At 47.8% G+C, this 24564-nt stretch overlaps 1 protein-coding gene across 1 annotated transcript; it reads right to left on the bottom strand.

Moving 5' to 3' along the window:
• PDZK1IP1 (PDZK1 interacting protein 1) lies at window positions 1-22947 on the bottom strand. The gene is made up of 4 exons (XM_054038425.1): window positions 22717-22947; window positions 11168-11276; window positions 2944-3045; window positions 1-781 (listed from the first exon to the last, which is right to left on the bottom strand). Exons 1-4 carry the CDS (start codon window positions 22781-22783, stop codon window positions 709-711), a joined length of 351 nt encoding a protein of 116 aa, XP_053894400.1. The 5' UTR covers window positions 22784-22947; the 3' UTR covers window positions 1-708.
• Window positions 22948-24564: the final 1617 nt, after the last annotated feature.

Genomic DNA, 24564 nt, shown 5'->3' with positions numbered 1-24564 from the left:
TTAAAGAATAATTCTCTTTATTGTACCAGGAAAATATGTTCACAGGAGGAGATTTCGGATTGGGCAAATTCAACCAATTGGCTTCTTTGTTCATAAAGAGATATGAAAAGGAAAAGGGGATACCTCCCCCCCAAACGGATGCCCAGCGTTGGCGATCAATAAATAACTAGCTCTTGAGGGAATGGATGTAGAATATTTGAGCTGATTCGGCTATAAAAAGGGCTGTTACGCTGCACAGTGATTAACAGAAATGCTATTACGCCAGGCCAGGACGAAGAAGAAGAGATGTCAGAGGTGACGTTATTTTAGACAAAGAGAAGGATAATACGCAGGGCAAATACGCAGGGCAGCATTGCAATCTTGCAGCCTAGCCTGGAGTGGATTGTGATTCTGGGAATAACAGGCTGGTTCCTGCTTCCCTCTTGCTTCATTTGGCGGGGGGGGATGGAGAGAAATCTGAACCAGACCTTTATTCCCTCTCTGCATTGTTTCAGGTTCTGAGCCATTGGATAGGATGGCCTCTCCCACTCCCTGCACCCCGGCCAGGTTTGGGTGATGCTGGGAGCGATTTTCTTCTTCCGGGGCACGGGTGAATCCAGGTGCGATGCCTCCCAGCTATAGAGCTGACCACAGCACAGGGATGCCAAGTTAGAATTGGAGAGGGGCGAAAAAGGATGGCATGAAATGGGTGATCCTCGAAGGCGGCTCTTACATTGGCGTAGTGATGACTTTCCCCTCATACTCAACGATATTTTCATAGGCGTGCTGGGTTTCTTTGGACCTGAAATGTTACAGGAAAGCCGTCAGTTACTGTTACGTTCACAGCATACATGCAGAGAAGTAAATAAAAACATAAATTGCTGGAAGGTTGCAATGTAACATGACTTCATTGCTTAGAATTCCAAATGATAACACACAAGCACCCAAAACCAGAGAGAGAGAAAACAGGCTGCTCCTAAAACAGACAGGGACAACTCACATCATCTTACTTGAGGCTGGATGGCTGCAGACTGACTGCGGCTAGAGTCAGAATACATGCTTCCCTATACAGCCCCCTAACCCACAAGAAACCCCCCTGAAATTTAAAGTGACAGCCTACAATTTTAACCGAGTTTTCAGTACAGCACATTTACCACGACTGTAAAGGAAGGATTTATGGTTAGGCTTTTAAGTCAATATTCCTTAGTTTGAATGGAGCTAGAAGAATGGCCCATGCTGTGTTGCAGTGAACTGGCTTGTGCATATGTGAACCATTGTCCTCTACTGGATGGAGTCAAAACTGCTCGACCGTGTGGTAACTTTTGCTTTCATGGAAATTGTGAAATGAGTCCATGCTGCAATTTTTCCAGCAGCGAGAGCTGGTGGCTGCTCATAGAGGCCCCTCCCAGAGGGGGGTGGAGAGGTGGCAGCAGGTCTTATCACAGGAAGGAGGCGGGGGGGCGGCCTGGTGGGCAGTGTCTCATTCATGGCCAGGGATTCTGGCCACTGCTGCTCATTCCTGTCCGGCTACCAGGGAGAGGGAAGCGGCACTGATTAGGAGCATTGGCCTAGCCCCGCAGAAGCACCCTTAGGACCAGGGGAGACACTGCAGCACCAGCTGGCAAGGAGCAGAGGCATTGTTAACACCACCTCCCTCCCCCCATCAACCAGACTGGAAGCAGCAGTGGCAGCTTGGGATCCTGTCTGATAGTGAAGCACCATGTTCCCCCCAGCCTGCCCCTAGCCCCACTATCTGGGACAGGACTGACAACTTCCGCCTCTTCGCTGTTGGAAGAATCACAGCAGTTTGGGGAGAGGAAAGGGGGAGACTCGGCAGCCATACACATCCCATGAAATTCAAACATTTGCCTGGGACACAACTGTGCATTAAAAATAAAAATAAAAAAATCTGTGATTTTTTTCAAGGTCATAACTATGTGTCATAGGGCCTGTACTGCTAACAGCTAATGCTCAAGTCGCAGCTTCTGGATGGTGGAACCCAGAATCAGGGCTTTCATACTAACCAGGGCAAATCCATAGGGAAAATGCCTCAGCTCGGCCTGCACTAATGTTACGCTGCTGCTGCCATCAATTATGCCTTTTTAGTGGTGGGAATTGCCAAAATGAGTGTACTGAAGGCCCTGATCCTGCAAAGACTTATGCCCCTGCTTTATTTTATGCTTCCTTGGGATTCCTCATAGCGCGTACAGTTATGCAGGTGCATAAGCACTGCAGGATCAGGCCCTATCTTTGCTAATGTCAGCCAGCCCTAGAAAGCCTACACTGGCCAGAAACAAAAGTGAAACTGACCGGTTTCCTTATCCAAGTGGGCTGAAGAACCTGGCAGCATTAAGGGTGAACAAATCAGTTTGATTTTAAAAATCCTCTTTTGTTTTCATAAACTGTTATTAAGGACAAAGGGGAGACTCGTTCTGAGCTTTTAATGTTTGTCACCTGGCAATCTCCCTTGTTTTATGAGGGCAGATTTGGGCCCCTACACACATGTAGAGAGGGAAATGACCAGAGGAAAAATTCTTCCAGTGCAAGCGTAGGGTAGATCCAAGACTGACAAGAGCGGAGGGGAAAAGGAGGGACAATTGTACTGTGGCCCTGAGCTCAGGCCCCCCCAAATCCTTTGTAACTGGGCTGTAAAAGGGGTGGTACCAGGGCCCTAAATTTTATCTCAACTGGCCTGCGCAGAGCCACCATAAGTAGCCCTGCCCTGTCCCCTCCCCCCAGGACTCAGCCTAGGAGGTGTCCTGGGGGCAGAGGGCAGGACTAGGGGCAGATCTGGGCATGAGAGGAGGAGTTGCTTTAATTTACACTGGAGATTATTTTGGTCACCAGAGCCCCGATGCTGAATGGCCTAACGGTGATGTCAAACCATTTCTGCCCCCGTCACGGCCTCGCACAGAATGGGATCCTCTTCGGAGGAACTCGAAAGCTCTTGAATGCCTGGCTCACCTGAAATCAGCTGCTGTGATTGAATACCTCCCCTCGGTCCCGTTGGATACGATAGCCTCCTCCTTCGTGTCTCCTATGGTGACCACCGACTCCATATTTTCCCTAACAAAAGAAGCACATTTGAAAGAATTTAGATAGAACCATGGCAGGACCATTGGCTGCACTGTATTTGTGCCTCTTTGGCTGACACACAAGTGAGCAACAGACTTTCAGCTCAAACGATTTCACACTCTGTAAAGCTCAGGTATCATTTGAACAATAACCCGAAGCTTTCATATTGCTGAGCAAGCCGCTGAGAGAGAGGAAAGGTGGGTGGGGCAACATCTGTGATTGGAACATGCTTTCGAGCCTCACAGAGCTCTTCCTCAGGTCTCGAGAAGTTAGCCAGAGCATCCAAGCTAAACACAAGGTGGGACCGATCGTTAAGCACAAGGGGATCATAAGTTGTTGGAGAACTCTCACACTGGACTGTCATAATGTGCCTTCTGGCCTTAACAATCTGTGCGTGAACTCTGTTCATAAGGTGATCAGTGAAGTTCTTTGTCCCACCAAGTTGTTTTTTGATTTTCACAGTATTGCCAACTCTCATGATTTTTTTTCATGAATCACATGATAATTATTGGCTTCCTTGAAGCCCCAGTTCCTGGAGTCAAGTGGAGATGCGATGACTTCAGCCTTTGTTCTTGAAGAAAAAGTACTTTTCTAGCCCTCTTGGCTGTGGAAAAAGCTTACAAATATGATGCAAGTGCACCCTAAAGGTCTGCAGCGTGGGGTCACTTCTGGTGGATTCTCTGCACCTTGAAGTCTTTAAACCACGATTGAAGTCCTCAAATAGCTCAGACACAGGTCAGGGGTTTGTTACAGGACTGGGAGGATGAGATTCTGTGGCCTGCGTTGTGCAGGAGGTCAGACTAGACGATCATAATGGTCCCTTCTGACCTTAAAGTCTATGAGTCTAAAAAGCAGAAGGCAAATAGAAAGAACACCAAATCTATTATTTTTACATCACCTCCTGATTAAGCCAGACTTGTGATTTTTGAGGAGCCAGACTTGTGATTTTTGAACATTTGGGGTTCCTTTCGTGCTCCCCTAACAAGCAAACGAGTGAACCTCAAAAGGACCTGAGAGGCGGTTGGCTTAATATACACACACCAGACTATGACTGCTTGTCCAAGCGTCTAATAATAATCATCAGTTGTAGAGGGCCTTTCACCCACAGATCTCAAAGCACCTTACAAAGGAGGTCAGGATCCTTCTCTCTGTCATAGACAAGGGGACAACTGTGGCAGAGAAAGAGGCAAGGTGAGGACTAGAAGCCATATCTCCTGAGTGCTATGCTAAGGTATTAGCCCTCTTTGCCACCATCAGGCAACATGGCCCAGGGGACAGTGTTCTGGATTGGGAGTCAGGAACATCAGCTGGTGTGAACCGATAGCCCCCTGAAGTCAGCGGAGCTCTGATCAGATACACCAGCTGAGACGCCGCCCCTGGGCTCTATTCCCAACCCTGAAAGCACTTCACAAACAGTAACTTCTCAGCACCCCTGGGTCCTCATCCTTCTTTTCCAGAGGGGGAAACTGAGGCACTGAGCATCATTAAGGCCCAGATCCTCAAAGGTATTTCAGCATCTAACTCGTGACCTTGGCCTGTGTAATTTGCCCCAAAGCACAGAGAGAGTCTGTGATACAGCCAGGAACCGGTCAGCTAAACCAGGGTGAAGATTTCAGGATGAGAGGTTTTCTCACAAGTTGTTTAGTACTTTGTGTTTCTCGTCAGGCTGGGACAATAACACCAGGATTGCCTCTCTTGTGACATTTCACTTCTTCCTCTGCCAGCTGCAACCCAGAATTGCAAAGACGCTGGAGAATAAAGTGGTTTGATGTGGGAGTCATGATCCCAGATGGCTGTTGGGGATCTCGACAGAGGTAAGTAAAGAATTCTTTCTCCCGGCTTCAAAACTACTCCACAGCAGCTACTCTAGGCAGGGGCATGGAACAGGGGAGGCGAGAGGGCTATGACCCTCCCACTTTTTACCAGCCATAAGGGCAAGCGATGAGAGGAGGAGGGCAGAGAAGAACGAGCAGGGGCGGGATCTTGGGGGAAGGGGCAGCATGGGGGCGGGGCTTCAGGGGGAAGGGACAGTGCTTGGGATGGGGACACAGTTTGGGCACCAGTGGCCCCCCACTTTTAGGAAGCTTCTGCCGCCCCTGACTCTAGTTACCCTGCGTGACCCTCAAATCCTTCCGAGGAATAGATGGTTCTTCACCAGCCCCTTGCCTCATGCCCCAGTCCCACTGCCAATCCCCCATGCTGTATCCGGCTCAGTTCCTGGGATCTTACACATTCAGCTCTCCATTGCAGATCAGAGGACTGACCACTGGCTGGTCATTGATCCTCCAGGAAGTGCCGCAGCAGCTGCCACCAGCGAGCATTATGGGACAAGCGATCTTACCCTTGAAGGCACCAGGTTACTTGCTGCAGAGGTGGAGGTGGGACAGTTGGAATGAGAGAGAAGAGGGGGCTCAGGAGGTAGTTTCATGGCCTATCTTTACAAAAGGGAACAAGGAGGACCTGGGGAATTAAAGACCAATCAGCCTCATTTCAATACCTGGTTTGTAAGCACCTGGAGGATAACAGGGTTATAAGGAATAGTCAACACGGATTTGTCAAGAACAAATCATGCCAAACCAACTGAATTTCCGTCTTAGATAGGGTTACTGACCTAATGGACGGGGGGAAGCAATAGATGTGATATACCTTGATTTAAGCATGGCTTTTGACACAGTTCGGCAAGACATTCTCATAAGCAAACTAGGGAAATGTGATCTAGATGAAATTACTAGAAGGTGGGTGCACAACTGGTTGAAAGGCTGTACTCAGAGAGTAGTTATCAATGGTTTGCTGTCAAATTGGGAGGGTGGATCTAGTGGGCCTGCGGGGGTCCAGTACTAATCAATATTTTCATTAATGACGTGGATAATGGAGTGGAGAGAATGCTTCTAAAATGTGCAGATGACGCCAAGCTGGGAGGGGTTGGAAGCACTTTGGAGGACAGGTTTAAAATTCAAAATGACCTTGACAAATTGGAGAATCGGTCTGAATTCAACAAGTTGAAATTCAGTAAAGACAAGTGCAAAGGACTTCACCCAGGAAGGAAAAATCAAGTGCACAACTACAAAATGGGGAATAACTGGCTAGGTGGCAGCACTGCTGAAAAGGATCTGGGGGTTACAGTGGGTCACAAATTCAACGTGATCCAACAATGGGATGCAGCTGCAAAAAAGGCGAATATGATTCTGGGGTGTGTTAACAGGAGTGTCGTACATAAGACACAGGAGGTCATTGTCCTGCTCTACTCAGCACTGGTGAGGCCCCAGCTGGAGTATTGTGTCCAATTCTTGGCACCACGCTTTAGAAAACATGTGCACAAACTGGATAGAGTCCAGAGGAGAGCAACAGAAATGATCAAAGGTTTAGATAACCTGACCTATGCGGAAAGGTTAAAAAAACTGGGCTTGTTTAGTTTTGAGAAAAGATTTGGGGGAAATGGGGGACCTGATAACAGTCTTGCAATATGTTACGGGCTGTTATAAAAAGGACGGTGATCAATTGTTCTCCATGTCCACTGAAGGCAGGGCAAGAAGTAATGGGCTTAATCAGCAGCAAGGGAGATTTAGGTTAGATCTTGGGGAAAACTCTCTAACTCTAAGGGTAGTTAAGCTTGGGAACAGGCTTCCAAGGGAGGTTGTGGAGTCCCCACCATTGGAAGTTTTTAAAAAGATATTGGGCAAACACCTGTCACAGATGGCCTGGATTTACTGGGTCCTGCCAGAGCACAGGGGGCTGGACTTGCTAACTTCAAGGTCCCTTCCAGCCCTACACGTCTATGACACCATGGCTGATAGACCAGCGATTGACCCAGCGACCTCTAGAGGTAATAATCACGTAATAAGCACGTGCTCCTACAGCTCGACCTTACTAGGGTAGCAACAGACTCATTGCCTCTGCGGACCGGGTACAGAGGAGGATCTGTAACATACACTTACCAGTAGGTTATATGCTTACTGAATTGTTCACATGCTTTGTCTATTTTCTGCAGCCAGAATGTTAATAACTACGGCTCAGAAAGTCACTACTCAGGGACTTTGCCTGAATATAATCACTAAGGGATGCAGGATTTTGCCCTGTGGGATTTCTGGTGAGTCAGTCATCCTTTAACTGCTCCTTCTGCCTAGGTAGCAAATCCGATATCCCTGCAGTTGGCCCTCCCTGCTGCACAGTGACATCAGTGCCAGGTTTGCAGCATTGGGTGAGACTAATTTGTCAGACCTTTGAATTGTTTTCTGCTGCTAACTGGTTTTTCCAGTCGGTCTCTGAATGGGCTGTTGCAAAATACTTTGCAATGTATTTTGATTTCAACAGTAGAAGAGACTCTGCCTCAGCTGGTGTCTTGGAGTCTACGTCTGAGAAGGTGTGTGTGTGTGTGTGTGTCCCAAGCTGATGGTGTCTTGGAGTCTGCATCTGAGAAGGGGTGTGTGTGTGTGTGTCCCAAGCTGATGGTGTCTTGGAGTCTGCATCTGAGAAGGTGTGTTTGTGTGTTTGTGTGTCTGTGTGTGTGTCTGTGTCCCAAGCTGATGGTGTCTTGGAGTCTGCGTCTGAGAAGGTGTGTTTGTGTGTGTGTGTGTGTGTGTGTGTGTGTGTGTGTCCATCTCCCAAGCTGATGGTATCTTGGAGTCTGCATCTGAGAAGGTGTGTGTGTGTGTGTGTGTGTGTGTGTGTGTGTGTGTGTCCATCTCCCAAGCTGATGGTATCTTGGAGTCTGCATCTGAGAAGGTGTGTGTGTGTGTGTGTGTGTGTGTGTGTGTGTGTGTGTGTGTGTGTCAGTGTCCCAAGCTGATGGTGGCAATTGGACAGGCTGTTCTTGGTCAGCCTATCATACAGCTAGACTTGAGCCAAAGACTTTCAGGCCTGGAGCCAGATCCAGCACTGTGTCCTCGCCCAAGGCTCAGGGAGGTTTGGATCTACTGCGCTGGTTCCGGTCCGTTATACGTGCACGTCTCCGATTCCCTTCAGTGCTCGCTGGCGGGTGATGTCTGGGGCTTGCAAAGAAATGTCAAGGCAGAAACCGGCAGGGATTAAGCTGATAACTGCTGCCACAGTGACAGAACCGGGGCTGGAATACTGCCAGGTTGCTAAGCCTCAACAGCGTCTTTTCTGATGAGAGGCCAAAGTCAAATAAAATGGGCTTCTAGCCTTCCCGACCTTCCTCCCAGCCGGATTCTAGTACTAGACAGGACAACGAGGGGCAATGTTTGAGCCAGAGAGACCACCACGCTCCTAGGAAGAGGGGGTCAGATGCAGGGCCGGCTCCAGCGTTTTGGCCGCCCCAAGCAGCCAAAACAAAACAAAAAAGCCGCGATCACGATCTGTGGCGGCAATTCGGCGGGAGGTCCTTCGCTCCCAGGCGGAGTGAGGGACCCTCCGCCGAATTGCCGCCGAATACCTGGACGTGCCGCCCCTCTCCTGAGCGGCCGCCCCAAGCACTTGCTTGACAAGCTGGTGGCTGGAGCCGGCCCTGGTCAGATGTGACATGAGCAGTGCTGGCTCCACCCCCAAACAGCTGGGCCACTTTCCTGACTCTTAGGGTGTGTCTACACTACCGGCCGGATCGGTGGGCAGCGATCGATCCAGGAGGGAATCGATTTATCGTGTCTAGTCTAGACGCGATAAATCAATCCCCGAGCGCTCTCCCGTCGACTCCTGTATCCAGCTCGGCGAGAGGCGCGGGCGGAGTTGACGGGGGAGCGGCAGCAGTCGACTCACCGCGGTGAAGACACCACGGTAAGTTGATCTAAGTACGTCAACTTCAGCTACGTTATTCGCATAGGTGAAGTGGCATAACTTAAATCGATTCCCCCACCCCACTCCCAGTGTAGACCAGAGCTTACTAGACGCCTTAGCTCAAGGGTAGCCCCTGCTCTGTGTTAAGGAAAGGAGAGCATGCCCAGAAGCTAGGCGGGTATGGGACCTGATCCTCGGCTATCCTAAGACCCGTTTATGCTGCCCTGAAGCAGCTCTAGGTTACACTGGAGCTGGACAGACCCCTGCAGGATCCCAACGGTGGTTTAAAGCCAGAGACCTTAATCCCCTCTTTCATAGGCTCAGACTTCAAGGTCAAAAGGGACCATCGTGATCATCTACTCTGACCTCCTGCACGTCACAGGCCACAAAACCACACCCACCCACTCCTGTAATAGACCCCTACCCTCCGGCGAAGTTAGCGAACTCCTCAACTCATGATTTAAAGACCACAAGTTACAGAGACTCCACCATGTATTCTAATTCACCCAGCAAGTGACCCAGGCCCCATGCTTCAGAGGATGGCAAAACCTCCCAGGTATCTTTCAACTCTGCCCCAAATACAGAAACGAAGTAACTGAGAACCAGGCCCATATTATCTACTGTATTTATCTCTTCATTCAACTTTTCTCGTTCTTCTTCTCTGCCCCTTTTCTACCCCTCTCTGTTTAGCTTTCACTCACCCCGCTCGCTCGCTCGCTCTGCTCCCCATTTCACCATAGTTTTTCATTGGAATTTTTCTCTCTACTTCATTTCTCCCCTCCCCCGAGCGTCATGAGCCCAGGATGGTCCTGGCTTGAGTCAAACTTTCAACCCTGGAAACCTTGGATTTGACATGAGGCCAAGCAAGTTAACCCACCTCGAGGGTGGTGACCTCAGCAGCATTGCACAACCTGTCTATGTGGGGTCTGTGTTTAACACATTAAATCTTAATATATTAAACCATCCATCAGAAGTACATATATGGCCTCCACCAACGTATTATCTGAGCAACTACCGGTCTTTAATGTCTTCATCCTCACAACACCCCTGGGAGGTAGGGAAGGGCAAGTCTCCCTACTGCAGTGATGGGTTCATGGCCAGCTAGAACCCACGTTAGCCTGCCACGCTCTGTCTGTGTGGACCCTACTGACCCACACTAACAGTCCATTAATGTGCTTTGATCTAGTCCTCTTTGAAACTGGACTAGATCAAAGTGCATTAAGGAATTCTTAGTGTGCATCAGCAGATCCACATGGATGCAGCTGGCTAGTGCAGGGTAGATTCACACCCCTGTTGCAAAGTAAATGTCCAGGAAGCAGGGCCGGCTCCAGGCAACAGCTTGGCAAGCAGGTGCTTGGGGCGGCCACTCCGGAGAGGGGCGGCAGGTCCAGCTATTCGGCGGCAATTCGACGGACGGTCCCTCACTCCCGCTCGGAGCGAAGGACCTTCCGCCGAATTGCCGCCGCAGATCGCAATCGCGGCTTTTTTTTTTTTTTTTTTTTTGGCTGCTTGGGGCGGCCAAAACCCTGGAGCTGGCCCTGCCAGGGGGACAAGCCCTGAGGCCCAGATCTCAAAGGTAGTTGGGTATTTAACTCCCACTGAAATCAATAGGAGTTAGGTGTGTAAGTACTTTGAGGATCTGGGCTAACTGACTTCCCAAGGCCACACAGGAAGTCTGTAGCAGCGCAGAGACTTCAACCCAGACCTCTCAAGTCTTACTGACCATCCTTCCTCTCTGGCCAGATCCCCAAAGTATGTCAATGATCATAACATCACTGATGTCCATGGGCCAGATTGTCAGCAGCTATAATTTTGGGTACCACTGTTTTAAGTCAATCAAACATGGCCCTCTGAGACATCTGGTTAGTCAGTCGTCCTTTTAACTACCCTGTATCCCTTGGTGGCACCATGTAAGTGGTGAAACATGCGTCATTTCAGCTGACCTTCCCTGATCCCAAGAACAGCTGGCCCAAGGCAGCAGCGTCTGTTCTAAATGCCACCCGACTGAAAGGACTGGAGCGATGAACATTTCAATCCGCTCAGGGTCTGGCACTTCAGCTCTTTCGCTTCCTGAGTTTGGAGTTTAACGTCTCGGTAACAAGGCTTTGGGATTTTAAGGGGCATTTCTGGAATCTGGCCGGGACAGGAAGTGAAAGTGCCACCACAAGGCTATGGCGTTACACGGTAAGACCATCGCCTTGTGCGGTGTTGCCCACGGTCCCTGTAAACCGATACTATTAAGAGGATCAGGAAAGCTTCCCTGTTTTTTGTGCAGGGATCACATTGTGCCCCATGCGGATAAAACTCGAAACGCCGTGCGTTTGGAGCTGCTCTAGCGACAGCGAAGGCCAAGTCAAATGGAATGAGGAAAACCCACACTTACTCTTTTTCTTGACACCAATACTTATTGACTGCAAAAGCAATCGCCACCAGGGCTAGGAAAACAGCCACTGCAATAAGCCCCTGCATCCACGGCTGGAGATTTCCCCGGGCTGCGGAGAAAGGGGGAGACATACGTTAGAGATATTTTTAGCTTCACCTGTTCTGTTTAGGTTCTTAAACTGCCTCCATTAATACAGACTCTCAGGGCTCCATCCTGCTGATCTTTCTGGTCCCAAGCCAGCCACGCACCAAACCCATGCTGGAATTTAAGCGCCTAAGAAAGCCCACTGAAGTCCCTGTAAGCACAAGTTTAAGTACCTTGCAGGACTGAGTCAGCGATTGTGATTGACAGCAAGGGGTAGAGCTGGGGAAATGAACCCAGAGCTCTTGAGTCATAAGGTGGCCTTGACCTCAAGGCCACCCTGCTTTAGTAAGGATACAGGGAGCTGGTTGGTCGGTGGTCTGAGCCTTGCAGATCCCAACAGGCAAAGAAACCGGATTAAAAATCCACACACACCCCAACAACCCATCCATCCCCCACCACATCAATACCATCCCAAGTCTCATGCAGACTAACTGGGACAGGACGGTCTTTAGCGTTGCACTGTAGGATGGACTCTGGCACTGACCACAGTGTTCCAAAGTAGAAGCCCCTTCCTTTGTCCTCGACAGTTGTACTAGGGGCCCGTCAGCTGAGCCAACCCTTCCCTCGTTTCCACTGGAGCGGGACCCAAACCAAAGCCTTGAGTCCAAATGCTCTCCAGTGTTCGGTAGTTAAAACTCTGGATCTAAGTTTTGCATCTCAGACCCATCTCTAATGTTCTATTTCCCCGTGTACAACTAAAATAAGCCCCACGTATTTGGGAAAAGGACAGTCTTTTCATTATACATTTGTACAGCACCTAGCGCAGTGGTCCCATTCCTGGCTTGGGGCCTTTAGACATAACCACAGTACAGATAAATAATAGTAGCAATATAGTCCGCATTCAAAATGCCGTTTGTTTCAGAGAGAGGAAAACAAGAAAAAAACGAATGTAAAGTCTCCCTGAGAAACAGAGAGAGAGAGAGACAGAGAGAGCACAGGTTGGCTAGCTCGGTAACATTCTGCATCTGATGGGAAAAACAAATTGGCAGCTGCCTCACAGCTGCTCCCTGCCTCAGTGGTTCAAGATGCAGCACGCACTAAAAACATAACAACATCTCCTTTCAGTTAGGCAGCAGTGTACACCACATCTTGTTTCCTTCATATTGTGCCATCACTGCAGATTCAAGATACACTGCAGGTCACATTGTCTATTCTGTTTCTACTTCACACCCATCTGTGCTCCCCCACCCCCACCCCCAGAGTACTTGAGCAGCACCCCCACCCACCTGGAGAGGAAGGGTGGCCCAGTGACGAGGTGCTAACCTAAGACTTGCCAGACGTGTGTTTACGCTCTTGTTCTGCTGCTGGCTTCCTATGCGACCTTGGGAAAGTCCCTTACAGTTGGGTTTTTAAAGGTGCCTAAATGCCTTTAAAAATCAGCCCCTTTTTGTTCTGTGCCTGAGTTTCTCATCTGTAAAATGGGGATAACATCACAGCCCTGCCTCATAGTGGTGCTGTGTGAATAAACACGTTAAAGAGTTTGAGGTGGTCAGAAGCCGTCATAATGGGAACCATCTAAGTCCCTTTGATAGATGGCTTACCTGATGTAGCTACAATGATCTCCATTTTACAGATGGAGAAAAGAACCATAGAGAGTCTAAATGACTTGCCCAAGGCCACAAAGGAAGTCAGTACCAGAGGTATACAGAGCAAGGTATCAAACCCAGGTCTCCAGAGTAGCACCTTAACTACTGGACCATTCCACCTCTCTGCTATTAGGGTCAGAGCAATCCCACAGAGCTATTAGACAAAAACATAACTACTCTTGCTGAAAGGTTGCAACGTAACATGACCTTATTTCTCAGAACTCAAGATAACACACAAGAACCCAAAACCAGAGAGAGAAAAAACAGGCTGCTTCCTAAGGCAGCCAGGTACAGGTCATCTACTTTGCTTTAAGATGGCTTTTTCCAGACTGGCTCTGAGAACACACTTCCCTACAGGGCCCTCTAGCTTGCGAACAGGCAATGGTGTCCCTAGCCTCTGCTCGCCAGAAGCTGGGAGTGAGCAACGGGATGGATAACTTGCTGATTCCCTGTTCTGTTCATTCCCTCTGGGGCACCTGGCCCTGGCCACTGTCAGAAGACAGGATACTGGGCTCGATGGACCCTGGGTCTGACCCAGTAGGGCCATTTTTATGTTCTTATGAACATGAGCAGAACCCCTTTCCCCCTTAAGGTGATAACTTGCAAGTCCAACACAGTCCTCAATACACTATATCTATATTTCAGAATCAATGTGTAGTCAGCAGGATGGTCTCTTTGGCTGTTGTGTGGATGTGCAGGGAAGGGGATGCAGAGACCACCCTGTGCAGGGACTAGGGACAATCCAAGTCCCTGGATGTGGGGGAATGCAGGGACTGTACCCTCCATATGTTCCTAAGGATGCACCTCGCCCCGATAGGATGGTGCGGTCTGTGCACCATTCCTATGCACTGAGGTGCTCCTTGATAGCCAATCGCTTGCTAAGCTGCCCTTGGGGAAAATGTGACTCCACATTGCCCACTAAACAAGGCTGTGACTAAACCTGCTCTGTACCTGCACCTTTATCTTCGCAAGCCCACACTGCTCCACCCCCAACCCCTCTTTCCTGAAACGAAAGCCTCCAACCGCCCGCTCACGCTGAGGAGTGCCATGTTTTCCTGACTCCGTAATCCGTCACTAATGATTATGATGTTGCAAAGCGGATTATGGTGGGTCCATTAGCATAACAAACCCGGCGAAGGAGGTGCCAGCGTGTTCGGCATGACACTCCGCTAGTTGGCGGCTGCTCGTTTGGAGTGTGATCACCTTCCAAGTTTTGGGGGAGGGACGGGGCTGGAGGGGGGCCAGTCGGCAGCAGAGGGAACCAGTTGCAACCTGGGGCGATGCATTCAGGAGAATGCAGGGAAACAACAAAGACGACAACTCGATACGTCAGAACAAAAGTGGATGTGGTTCTAATTCTCCCCGCTCCTTTGCCAAGCCACACAGAGTTTTCCCGAGTCTGCTAAGCCGTAGCGCTACTCTGGGGTGGGGAGCAGGGGACGGGAGCATTAAAGGCTTCCCTGTTAATAGCAAGGATGAACTTGGGGTTAAGTCTTGGGACTCAGGAGACCTGGCTTTAGTTCCTAGCTCTGCCACAGACTCCCTGTGTGTGTCACTTAAGCCCAGATGCTCCAAGTATTCCGGTGCCTAAATCTTATTGAAGTCAATGGGGAGTTAGGTAATCAGAACAGCCTGAGGGCAGGAGATGATGAAGAAGGCAGTGTCTAGATGGGGCTCCAGGAGGAATGTATGAAGGCAGAGGGCAATCCCCCAATGGAGTTTGGCTGGGACAGTCTGAAAAGATTAGACCCCCGGGGCCCACTCATGGTCCCCCTGAAGCCAATGGCAAAACTCCCACTGATTCCAATGGAGCCCAGCTCGGGACCTCCTTGCGTCCGTCGGGGCTGAATTAGCACCCTGCGACATCAGTGGAAAGATTCCCTTGGACTGGAATGAGAATGGATTGCGCTAAATATGACTCAACAGTGTAACACTGCTGCAAAAAAAAGCAATCATTCTGGGATGTATTAGCAGGAGTGTTGTAAGCAAGACACGAGAAGTCATTCTTCCGCTCTACCCCGCGCTGATTAGGCCTCAGCTGGAGTATTGTGTCCAGTTCTGGGTGTCACATTTCAGGAACGATGGGGACAAATTGGAGAAAGTCCAGAGAAGAGCAACAAAAATGATTAAAAGTCTAGAAAACATGACCTATGAGGGAAGATTGAAAAAATTGGGTTTGTTTATAGTCTGGAGAAGAGAAGACTGAGAGGGGACATGATAACAGTTTTCAAGTACATAAAAGGTTGTTACAAGGAGGAGGGAGAAGAATTGTTCTCCTTAACCTCTGAGGATAGGACAAGAAGCAATGGGTTTAAATTCCAGCAAGGGCGGTTTAGGTTGGACATTAGGAAAAACTTCCTGTCAGGGTGGTTGAGCACGGGAATAAATTGCCTAGGGAGGTGGTGGAATCTCCATCATTGGAGATTTTTAAGAGCAGATTAGACAAACACCTGTCAGGGATGGTCTAGATAATACTTAGTCCTGCCATGAGGGCAGGGGACTGGACTAGATGACCTCTCGAGGTCCCTTCCAGTCCTATGATTCTATGAAGGAAAGTGACCGTTTTTAAGCATTGGGAAGCAAACTAAAAATTGCTTCACTCCCGGGAGGAAAGAAGTTTATGTAAAAGGGAAAGACGCAAAGAATGCTGACGGATGGGTCCTGGCCCGGATGAACTTTAACAATGTTTTTCTAGAACTCGGCTGGCTGGTAAAATGTTTACCTTAGATTAGCAGCACAGCCTACGTTTCAACAATGGTCCCTAAAGGGCTCTCTCAGACAATGGTCTCTCTGTTTCTTTTCTAGTCCAGTTCAATAATCAGCACTTAGGTAGGGACACCGTAAAGTGAGGTCAGCAATCACATTCATAACTCCTGTTGACATGTATTTGGGCGAGGAGGCTGGGAACGTCCCTTGAGGGGCTGGGTGGGGGAGGGGCTCTCAGGCTAATCAAGATCCCAGATGATCAGGACTTTGTCTTTCAACAGGAAATTGAAAGGGAAGCTGGTTAGAACAACAGTAAAATCCTACCCTACCTAGCATATAGGCAATGGGCCAAATTCAGGAGTGAGGTGCCTGGCGGTGGTAAATTACACGTCAGGTGTCAATGGGTATTTACTGGCATCCAATAAGTGCATATAATGAGTGTAACTGATGCCAAATAAATCAAACTGTGGGGCGTGCCACACAACTACCATCAAACAACTACCATTTGCCTGCCCTTGGTAGCACTCCGCCAAGGGCCCCAGCTGCAAAGCATCCAATCCTACACTGGGTGGTGTTTGAATCCAGGGGGTTGGTTAGAGATCTCTTAACTATTTACATACCCCACATTACCATTAGATCTGGGCACTTCACAGACTTCAGGGTCCTTATCCTCACAGTGCCCCTGGGGGGTAGTGCAGCGCTGTTATCCTCATTGTGCGGAGGGAAACTGAGGCACGGAGAGACTAAGTGACACAAGGATTCTGCAGCAGAGAAGGGAATTGAACCCACATCTCCCAAATCCCTAACCATCCTCCCTCCCCGCCTCAGGGCCCGGCTCTTTTTGTGGTTTTCGCGTACCTGCTCCCCGAAATGGCCAGGTATGCAGGACCCAGCTCAGTGTTTTCTTGGTCTGGTTTAATTTTGTCCCCGTTCTTTACAGGCTCTGATCACTTGAGAGGGCTGTAGCTCAGAGGAACTTCTCTGCCTGGTGGAGTGTATGTGGAAGTCAAGGCTCATTCTTATAATAAGGATAATAATTAATAGATATATCTTATTTCCTAGAACCGGATGGGACTTTGAAAGGTCATAGAGTCCAGCCCCCTGTCTTCACTAGGCAAGAGAAGTACTGATTTTTGCCCTAGATCCCTAAGTGGCCCCCTCAAGGATTGAACTCACAACCTGGGGTTTAGGAGGTCAATGCTCAAACCACTGAGCTATCCCTCCTAGGCCTACTGCCTCTTCCCACCCTGCTTGTTCTCCCATAAGCCTTTCCTGTGAGCCCAATGCCCTTCCCCATATCAAAAGTCTCCTTCACACCCCCGTGATGTCCCACCAAAGTCATCCGTCTGGCCTCAGACCCTGCTACAGCTGTCTTGTCTTTTCAACTTTGAAAACCTGATGGAAATGCTTCCAAGGGCTTCAGCCCAGCAATTGACTTTGCCAGAAGCCCAGCCAGTGGGCCAATTTCTCATGCCAGCAGATAAGTTTTCCCTCCTGCGCATCTCATTTATTCTGAAGGCTGTGATAGCCACACCCCCTCCGAGAAATGAGGCGGTCCAGCACGTGCTTCCCTATCAAGATGGGATTCACTCCAGCGTCACTGGAGGGAACGTGCCAACACGAGCATGCGATAAGGGCAAAAATGCAGAGCCGTAGACAGCAGAAATCCCGATACAATCAAGCAAGTGTCACTACTGAGCATTCAGTTACTACTGTTTCCTACAGCATCTCTTGCACGTTATTAGGGGATATGGCTTCTAAGACAGCTTCTAAATTTGCACTGTGAGCCCCTAGCAGGGTTTGAACCCAGCACCTTCAACTCAGGCCACTACTACTTCAAGTACCACTGTTAGATCTGTCCTTTTATCGTCTATACAGCTCCCAGGGCTGGCTCCATGCACCAGCATTCCAAGCAGGTGCTTGGGGCGGCAATCTGCACGGGGCGGCCGGCTGTGTGTTTTTGCCGCCCCGAGCAGCGCGCCGCATTGCCGCCGCGGACGGCAGGGGTAGTCCGGGGGCCGTTAGGGCGGCACGTGCATTTCCGCGGCGGCGGCAATTCGGTGGCTTCTGTCTTCCGGCTGAAGACAGAAGCTGCCGCTGAATTGCTGTCGCCACGGAAACGCGTGTGCCGCCCTAACGGCACATGGACTGGCCCCGCCGTCCGCGGCGGCAATTCGGCGCACTGCTCGGGGCGGCAAAAACAGTCGAGCCGGCCCTGACAGCCCCCTCAGTGTGAGGAAACAGACACTGTAGGAGTGGCCCATGAAAGCTTATGCCCAAATAAATGTGTTAGTCTCTAAGGTGCCACAAGTACTCCTGTTCTTTTTAACTCTAGGAGCACGCTCTGTGTGCACCCAGAATTTGGGAGCATGCAAAATCACCCACGGTTGCGTGTTGAAGCCCTGTGATTACGTACACATCTCATCACCTGATCAGCACCCACAGCTGCAATGTGCACATGCAAAAGCAGGGATTTGCCTGGGCAAAACTGCCAGCACAACTGTAAAGGCTGGGTTGAAAAACGTGGCTCCTTGAGTCTGCATTTGAACTTCACCGAGGCAGCCCCCTTGCGAGCTATTTATTGCTTTGCTGATCTTCTTGACAGAAAAAAAAAATAAATGCACATCTCGAGCATAAGTAAGCCCTGTCCAACAGCCCTTCCGGCTGTTTGAAAGGGCTTTCCATAAGAAGAGACATAAGATCAGTTCACAGCTCCAGCCCTGAAACTCTCTCCCAAACTCTGGGAAAGTTTGGATCCAGATTTCAATTTGGATCCGCCTTTCACAGCTCTGCCTGTAAATTGGGGCAAATAAGCCTGTGTGTCAGCTGCTGTGATTCATGGTTTGCCCTCTGCTTATGTGTTCAGGTGTGAAATCCAGTGTCATTAGCGATATTGCACAAGCACAAATAGGTTTCCCGGGTTACAAGATCTCTTGAGTGCATTAATAACCCCTTGCTCCTTAAGGCTTTTAATACCGCACATGATTTGCATGTGGGTGTGTGGCAGGGCTGGGAGAAGCAGGAAAGGACACTGCATGCCTCTGGAGTTGAAACACCTGTGTCCCTGTGGATTTGCTGTAAAACAGGGAGGTGAATCTTTCCGCCGTTCCCACGGTGGTGCTGGGGAGCTCTTACAAAGAAAGAGCTGTAAACAAAACACAGAGATGGAGCTACACGTATATACCCCAGCTCAGGATCTGGCCCAGGAAGTGTGAGCAAAGATGTCACGGTCTAGATCTTCAGCTGGTGTAAATATATGTAGCTCCTTGGACTCCAGTAGGACTCTGACAATTTACTCCAGCCAAGCATCTGGCCCATATAATGACAAAACTAATGTCTCTTTATTAGCAGCTGTAAACGTGCCTTGCATACGCCCGTATATATAAAGCAGAGTCATCTACAATTGGTTATGAACTAGACTCAGTGTTGCCATATTTGGTGTTTTCTTTAAGCCCCAGCTCCTGGAATCCTGTGATTATAGGAGACTCTCTGTTCTTGTTTTAAAAAAAATAGTAAGTTTTTAGACCTCATGTTTGTGGAGAAAATTATGAAGCAAGTGCAACCCTAAACACTCAGTAAATAGAAGGCAAATATAAAGACCCTGAAATGTATAATTCTTTTTAAAATCTCATGATTTTTTTAGCCAAGCTCATGATTATGGGAGGATCTGATTTAGGATTTTTGAATGCCCAGGACTGGCAGAACTGTAAACTTAACAACCAAACAGAACAATCCCAGCAGTACAAGAGGCAAAAGCATCCAGGCCTAACTTAGCACAAGGCTGTAAGTTGAGGACAGTCTGTTCTGTATGCTAAAAGATTGATGGCCAAAATCACAAAAGAAACGTAAACGCTTGCCTAACTTTCAACAGCAGACTGGTCCCACTGATGCAATGGGATTACTCATGTGTTGAAAGATTTGCTGAAGCAGGATCCGGGAACACAAGAGCAGCCTCACTGATTTTCACAGAGGCATGTAACTAGAGTAGGATTTGGCCCCATTGCTGGCATTTCCCTATAAGTCGTAAACAAGAGGGCTTAACTCCTTGCCCTCAGTCCCACCCATGGGGTTGGGCAGGTCTAGCTGTGACAGCGTTTAGTCCTAGGAATGTGTCATCATCCTGAATAATCCTGAAGCCTGGACTGCTTCATTTCCTTCCCTGGTTCTCCTCAGCTGTCATCTCGGTTGGATTCCTTTTATTGATGTGTTGGTTCTTTCCTGGTCGGTGGGTCAGCATTAGTGGTGTTAGATGTGACACAGGGAAGTGATGTTCACATCCAGATCCAGATGAGGCTTAGGCCAGTGTTAGCAAATTTGGGTTCAGATTCAGCCGTGCTGAAATTTGGCAAATTGTTTTCATGACATTTCAGCCCCAAAGACTGAAATTTCATCAATTCATCTCTTCCCAAGAAGTTTCCACTCGCTTGGGCCCGGATCTTGCTCCAAGAGCTGTTGTCACAAGATTTCAGCAGCATCCAAACCTGACCAGGAAAATGGGCCCTCTATGGTTTTGAATCCAGGTGCTGGAGGGTTATCTGAACAGAACATTCATAAGGGCTGGGATTCGGGGCTCCAGTCTGGACCCTCTCCAAGTGTTTTATTTTTTAAAAAGGCAAACCAAATGAAACAGAAATAGCAAAGAACACCTCCTCTAACTCACATGTGAGCCCCTGAACATAGCCCAAAATACATCGACTCCTGCAAGCCCCTAAGAGCATACATTGACAGGTATAGGAGCCATCACATATGTATCGGATGGACACAAGTCAGCAAAATTGCATGTAAACTCAACTCACCACAAAAACAGGGTGAGCCTGACCAGCATTGACTGGGATGAGATGTGCCCCTTACCCTATCCAAATTCACACACTATTCCCCTCTCCCCACAAGTGCGCCATGTCCCCTTTCCTTGTCACTTCAGGTTTTCCATATTTCTGCTTTGACTTGTGTAATGGGCACATTTAGTTCCCTACATGCCCCAGCATCCTTTGCATCAAAGGAGATGGCGTGAAAGTCAGCGCAGGGCCATGAAGGTACCAGCAGCACATGGACAAGGCAGGGACTGGAGAGCAAGTGGAGACAAAAGGGAAGGGGTGATTGGTGGTTGATGAGTGGCCATTCTAATCCCAGTTTGTCTGGCAGAGTGCCTTAGCGCTGTCCCCCTGGACGGGTCTGAGTTGGAACCAAATAAAGAGCAATTACATTTGGGCAGCAGGACCAAGTTTCCTGAACCCCGGTTACCCTGGCACAACTCCACACGGACACGGATTTTCTTTTGTGTCCTTCCAATTTTTAATTATTAGCCCTCTGATGCCGATTCTCTTGTCAGCCTTCTGATTACAGGCCCAAATGCTCTAAGTTAGATGCAACCATTGTGCCCACAAAAATGTGCATACACACATTTGCTCCTGCAAATTTGGGGGGGGGGAAGTGGGGGGCTACTAATGCAAATAGCCCTTGCACATGCTGTTATCTGCTTTGCATATATCAGTGCCCATATGGGCACATTCCCCAGAATCCATCCAATGTGTAAGGGTGCATCTTTCTGGGGTGCTTTGAAAATGTGGCTGTGAGCTTTGGCCATAGCTGAAAAGTCATATAGATCCCTAAGTCCAGAAGAACGTCATTAAAATGTCATTAAAACATTATCAACACGCTCTTTGACTTAGTGGTGCAGGATTGGACCCTAATTCAGTCAGATAACTGGGAGGTCGATGGCAGTTAAATTCTGAGAATAAGCAAGTAAGCAAACAAATACATTAGAAACAATAAAGGATGGAGCAACACAAAGTGTGGTGTGTGCGTGTGTGCGTGCAGGGCAGGGGTTCAAGAACACTGAAAAGATAAAAGATTAACTTTAATTATTCATTAGAACACTTTATAATACTATTAAATGCCCTGTCATACTTAATAAAAACAAATGATGTCACACTAGCAGGAGGCCTGTCTGCCATTAAGTCTTTTCTGAAAAGTGGGTGAAGCCATCTATTTGGGGGAGATTTTTTTGGCAAGCATGATCAAAATTGAACAACATGAGAATTAGGGAGATCTCATTGCATGAGCAATGGTTCTCAACCAGGGGTACACACACCCCTGGGGGGTATGCAGAGGTCTTCCAGGGGGTACATCAACTCATCTAGATATTTGCCTAGTTTTACAACAGGCTCCATGAAAAGCACTAGTGAAGTCAGTACAAACTAAAATCTCATACCGACCATGACTTGTTCATACTGCTCTAGATACACAATACATTGAAATGTAAGTACAATATTTATATTCCAGTGGATTTATTTTATAATTATATGGTAAAAATGAGAAAGTCAGCAATTTGTCCGTAATAGTGCGCTGTGACACTTTATATTTTTATGTCTGATTTTGTAAGCAAGCAGTTTTTAAGTGAGGTGAAACTTGGGAGTACGGAAGACAAATCAGACTCCAGAAAGGGGTATAGTAGGTTGAGAGCCACTGTCCTAGAGTAACTAGAAAGATAAAAACCTAGCGCTATATCCTCACTGCAAAAAAAAGCGTCTCTTTATATCCAGTGAGCTATCTCTATGAAAAATCCTAGCGGAGATAAGGTACAGGCAGTTTACCTCAATGAAGTTAAACCCCAGATTGGAGGTGTATCATGTTGCGCTCAGAGAGCTACCACACTGTAAAAAACTACCTGTGTCTTTCTTGTCTCCACTAGATTTCACAGCAAGACAGCGAACACGCTTTTTTTTTTTTTTTTTTTTGCAGAGAAGACAAAGCTTCCGATGAAATGCTTTGTTTTCAAACGCTCGGCAATTCATTTGTGAGGCAGACAGAGCATCTCATATAGGGTGACCAGATGTCCCGATTTTATAGGGACAGTCCCGATTTTTGGGTCTTTTTCTTATATAGGCTCCTATTACCCCCCACCCCCTGTCCCGATTTTTCACACTTGCTGTCTGGTCACCCTAATAAAGTGCATTGAAGTCCTATCTCCTTCACCTGGTTAAAAAGAAAGTGCCTGTAGTTGCTGGTGCTTAGGTAAAGAGTAACCCCTTCATGGATCAGCTATTTCACTCCTAACCAGAAACTTTCAAGACTCCCCCAGTTCAACCCCGAAAAGTAGGAGATCACACTTACCTTGCTGGCAATTCACTGGCTCCAGAGCCATTAAAAGGCATAGGGCAGCAACCTGGAGAGCCTGCATGACCGCAGAGTAGTTGTTTGTGTTGCTCAGTGCGGAGGGCTCTTTGCTTTGTGAGAGAAACAGTGAGCCCTGCTCCTTCTCAGAAGCTGTGGAGAGAGCTGAATGGGAAATCTGAAGACCCAGAGCACACTTAAGCACGGCTGCCTCCCATGGAAATGAGTTTGGTAAATTATCAGTGACATTAATAAGTGGCTATTTAAATGGAGGCGGTACAGATGGAATTTACATATCTGCTTCCTCTCTGGGCCAGGTGAATAAGTAACATCTAAGATTGTTTGGGAGTTTGCAGACATGTGGTTTGAATAATTGGCAGTTACTGTAGAGCCTAAAGGAATTTCAGAGGAGACAATGAACCATGTTTGTTTATTTACTTACAGTGGGGATTTGGGGGAACCGATACTACGCTTGATCTTAGATCAACACATTCTTTCTTGAAAGGAGCGCCCTGGTGTAGCATAGTTGCATGATACCAGATAATGCAACAGCACCAAAATCAGAGAATCAAATCAAATGAAAGCCCCCAAAATACAGCATTTGTAAAACTAAGCCTTCAAACTCTGACTGGTAGAAATAGTTGCATGGATAATAATATACTCTACTGGCTAGTGGGATATGCCATTGCCCTATGGAGGCATATTCTGGGTGCTGTTGGAAGACAAACAATATGTAAAGACAAGGTGAAACTGACTATAAACAAAACTGAAATTGACCTGTCTGGTGGTGTTGTCTTGGCTGAGAAAAAGGAAAATAATAAATCCAAAGTAAACAAGCAGCATAAAGTAAATGAGATTCTTTCATTTTCAGTTATCTAAGATGTTATTAATAACATAGGAAAGGAAATTTGTGATTTGAAAATAGCTGTCTATGAGCCAGATGCATTATTGACAACCCTAATCATTCAAAACTCATGTCACCCCCTCCCCCCAATCATGAGATTGTCCGAAAACTTGTAAGATTCTAAAAACAATAAATTTGTGGGTTTTTTACTTGAGCTTTGACATTTTCAACATTTATGCCCCCATAAGGGCTAGAAACTTTCTTTTTTAAAAAGCAAAAGCTGAGATTTTCCTAGAACCACCTGACTCCAGGAACTGGGGCTTTAAGAAAAACACCAACTATCATGAGTCTCATGATAAAATCACGAGATGAGGCAACACAGCAGATGGTGTCCCCTCAAAACCAAGCCTTCAGAAAGTTTTGTCTGAGTTTGCCACACCCTCAGAAGAGCTAACTCAATTCCTGACTCTGCCACAGCCTCCCTGCGTGACCTTGGGTGAGTCCCTTCATCTCTTCGTGGCTCAGGTCCCCATCTGCAAAATGGGAATACCAATATTTTGTTTCTCCCAGCCTTTACCCATCTTGTTCATTTAAATTGAAAACTCTTAAGGCTTACTGTGTGTTTTCAGAGTACCTAGCACAATGGGACTTACCCCATTAGCCCTTCTAGCACTACTGTGAGACAAATAATAAAGAATGGTGAAATACTTGGTTAGTGAAGAAGTAAAAATGAAAGTTAGTTTTGACTCTTTTATGAGCTTTACCTCGGTTACTGACCGCATTCAAAACATATTGCTGGCCTTGGCTTGTTATTTTTAGGCTTGTCAGAATTCAAATTTTTGTAATATATAATTTTGATGGATATCGACTTTTATTTTTTAGCGTTTTTTTAGATTTTTTAGTGATGTAATTTTCCCAGTTGTGCAAAATTATGGGACTGCAGGGGCAGACACTTATTTAATGACAGTAGATGATGAGATTCAAAATGTTAACGTTATATAAAC

This window comes from Malaclemys terrapin, chromosome 8, assembly GCF_027887155.1.
Source record: "Malaclemys terrapin pileata isolate rMalTer1 chromosome 8, rMalTer1.hap1, whole genome shotgun sequence".
NCBI lineage: Eukaryota > Metazoa > Chordata > Testudines > Emydidae > Malaclemys > Malaclemys terrapin.
Note: the sequence above shows the minus strand (reverse complement) of the source record. Positions and strands in the feature narration are given on the sequence as shown.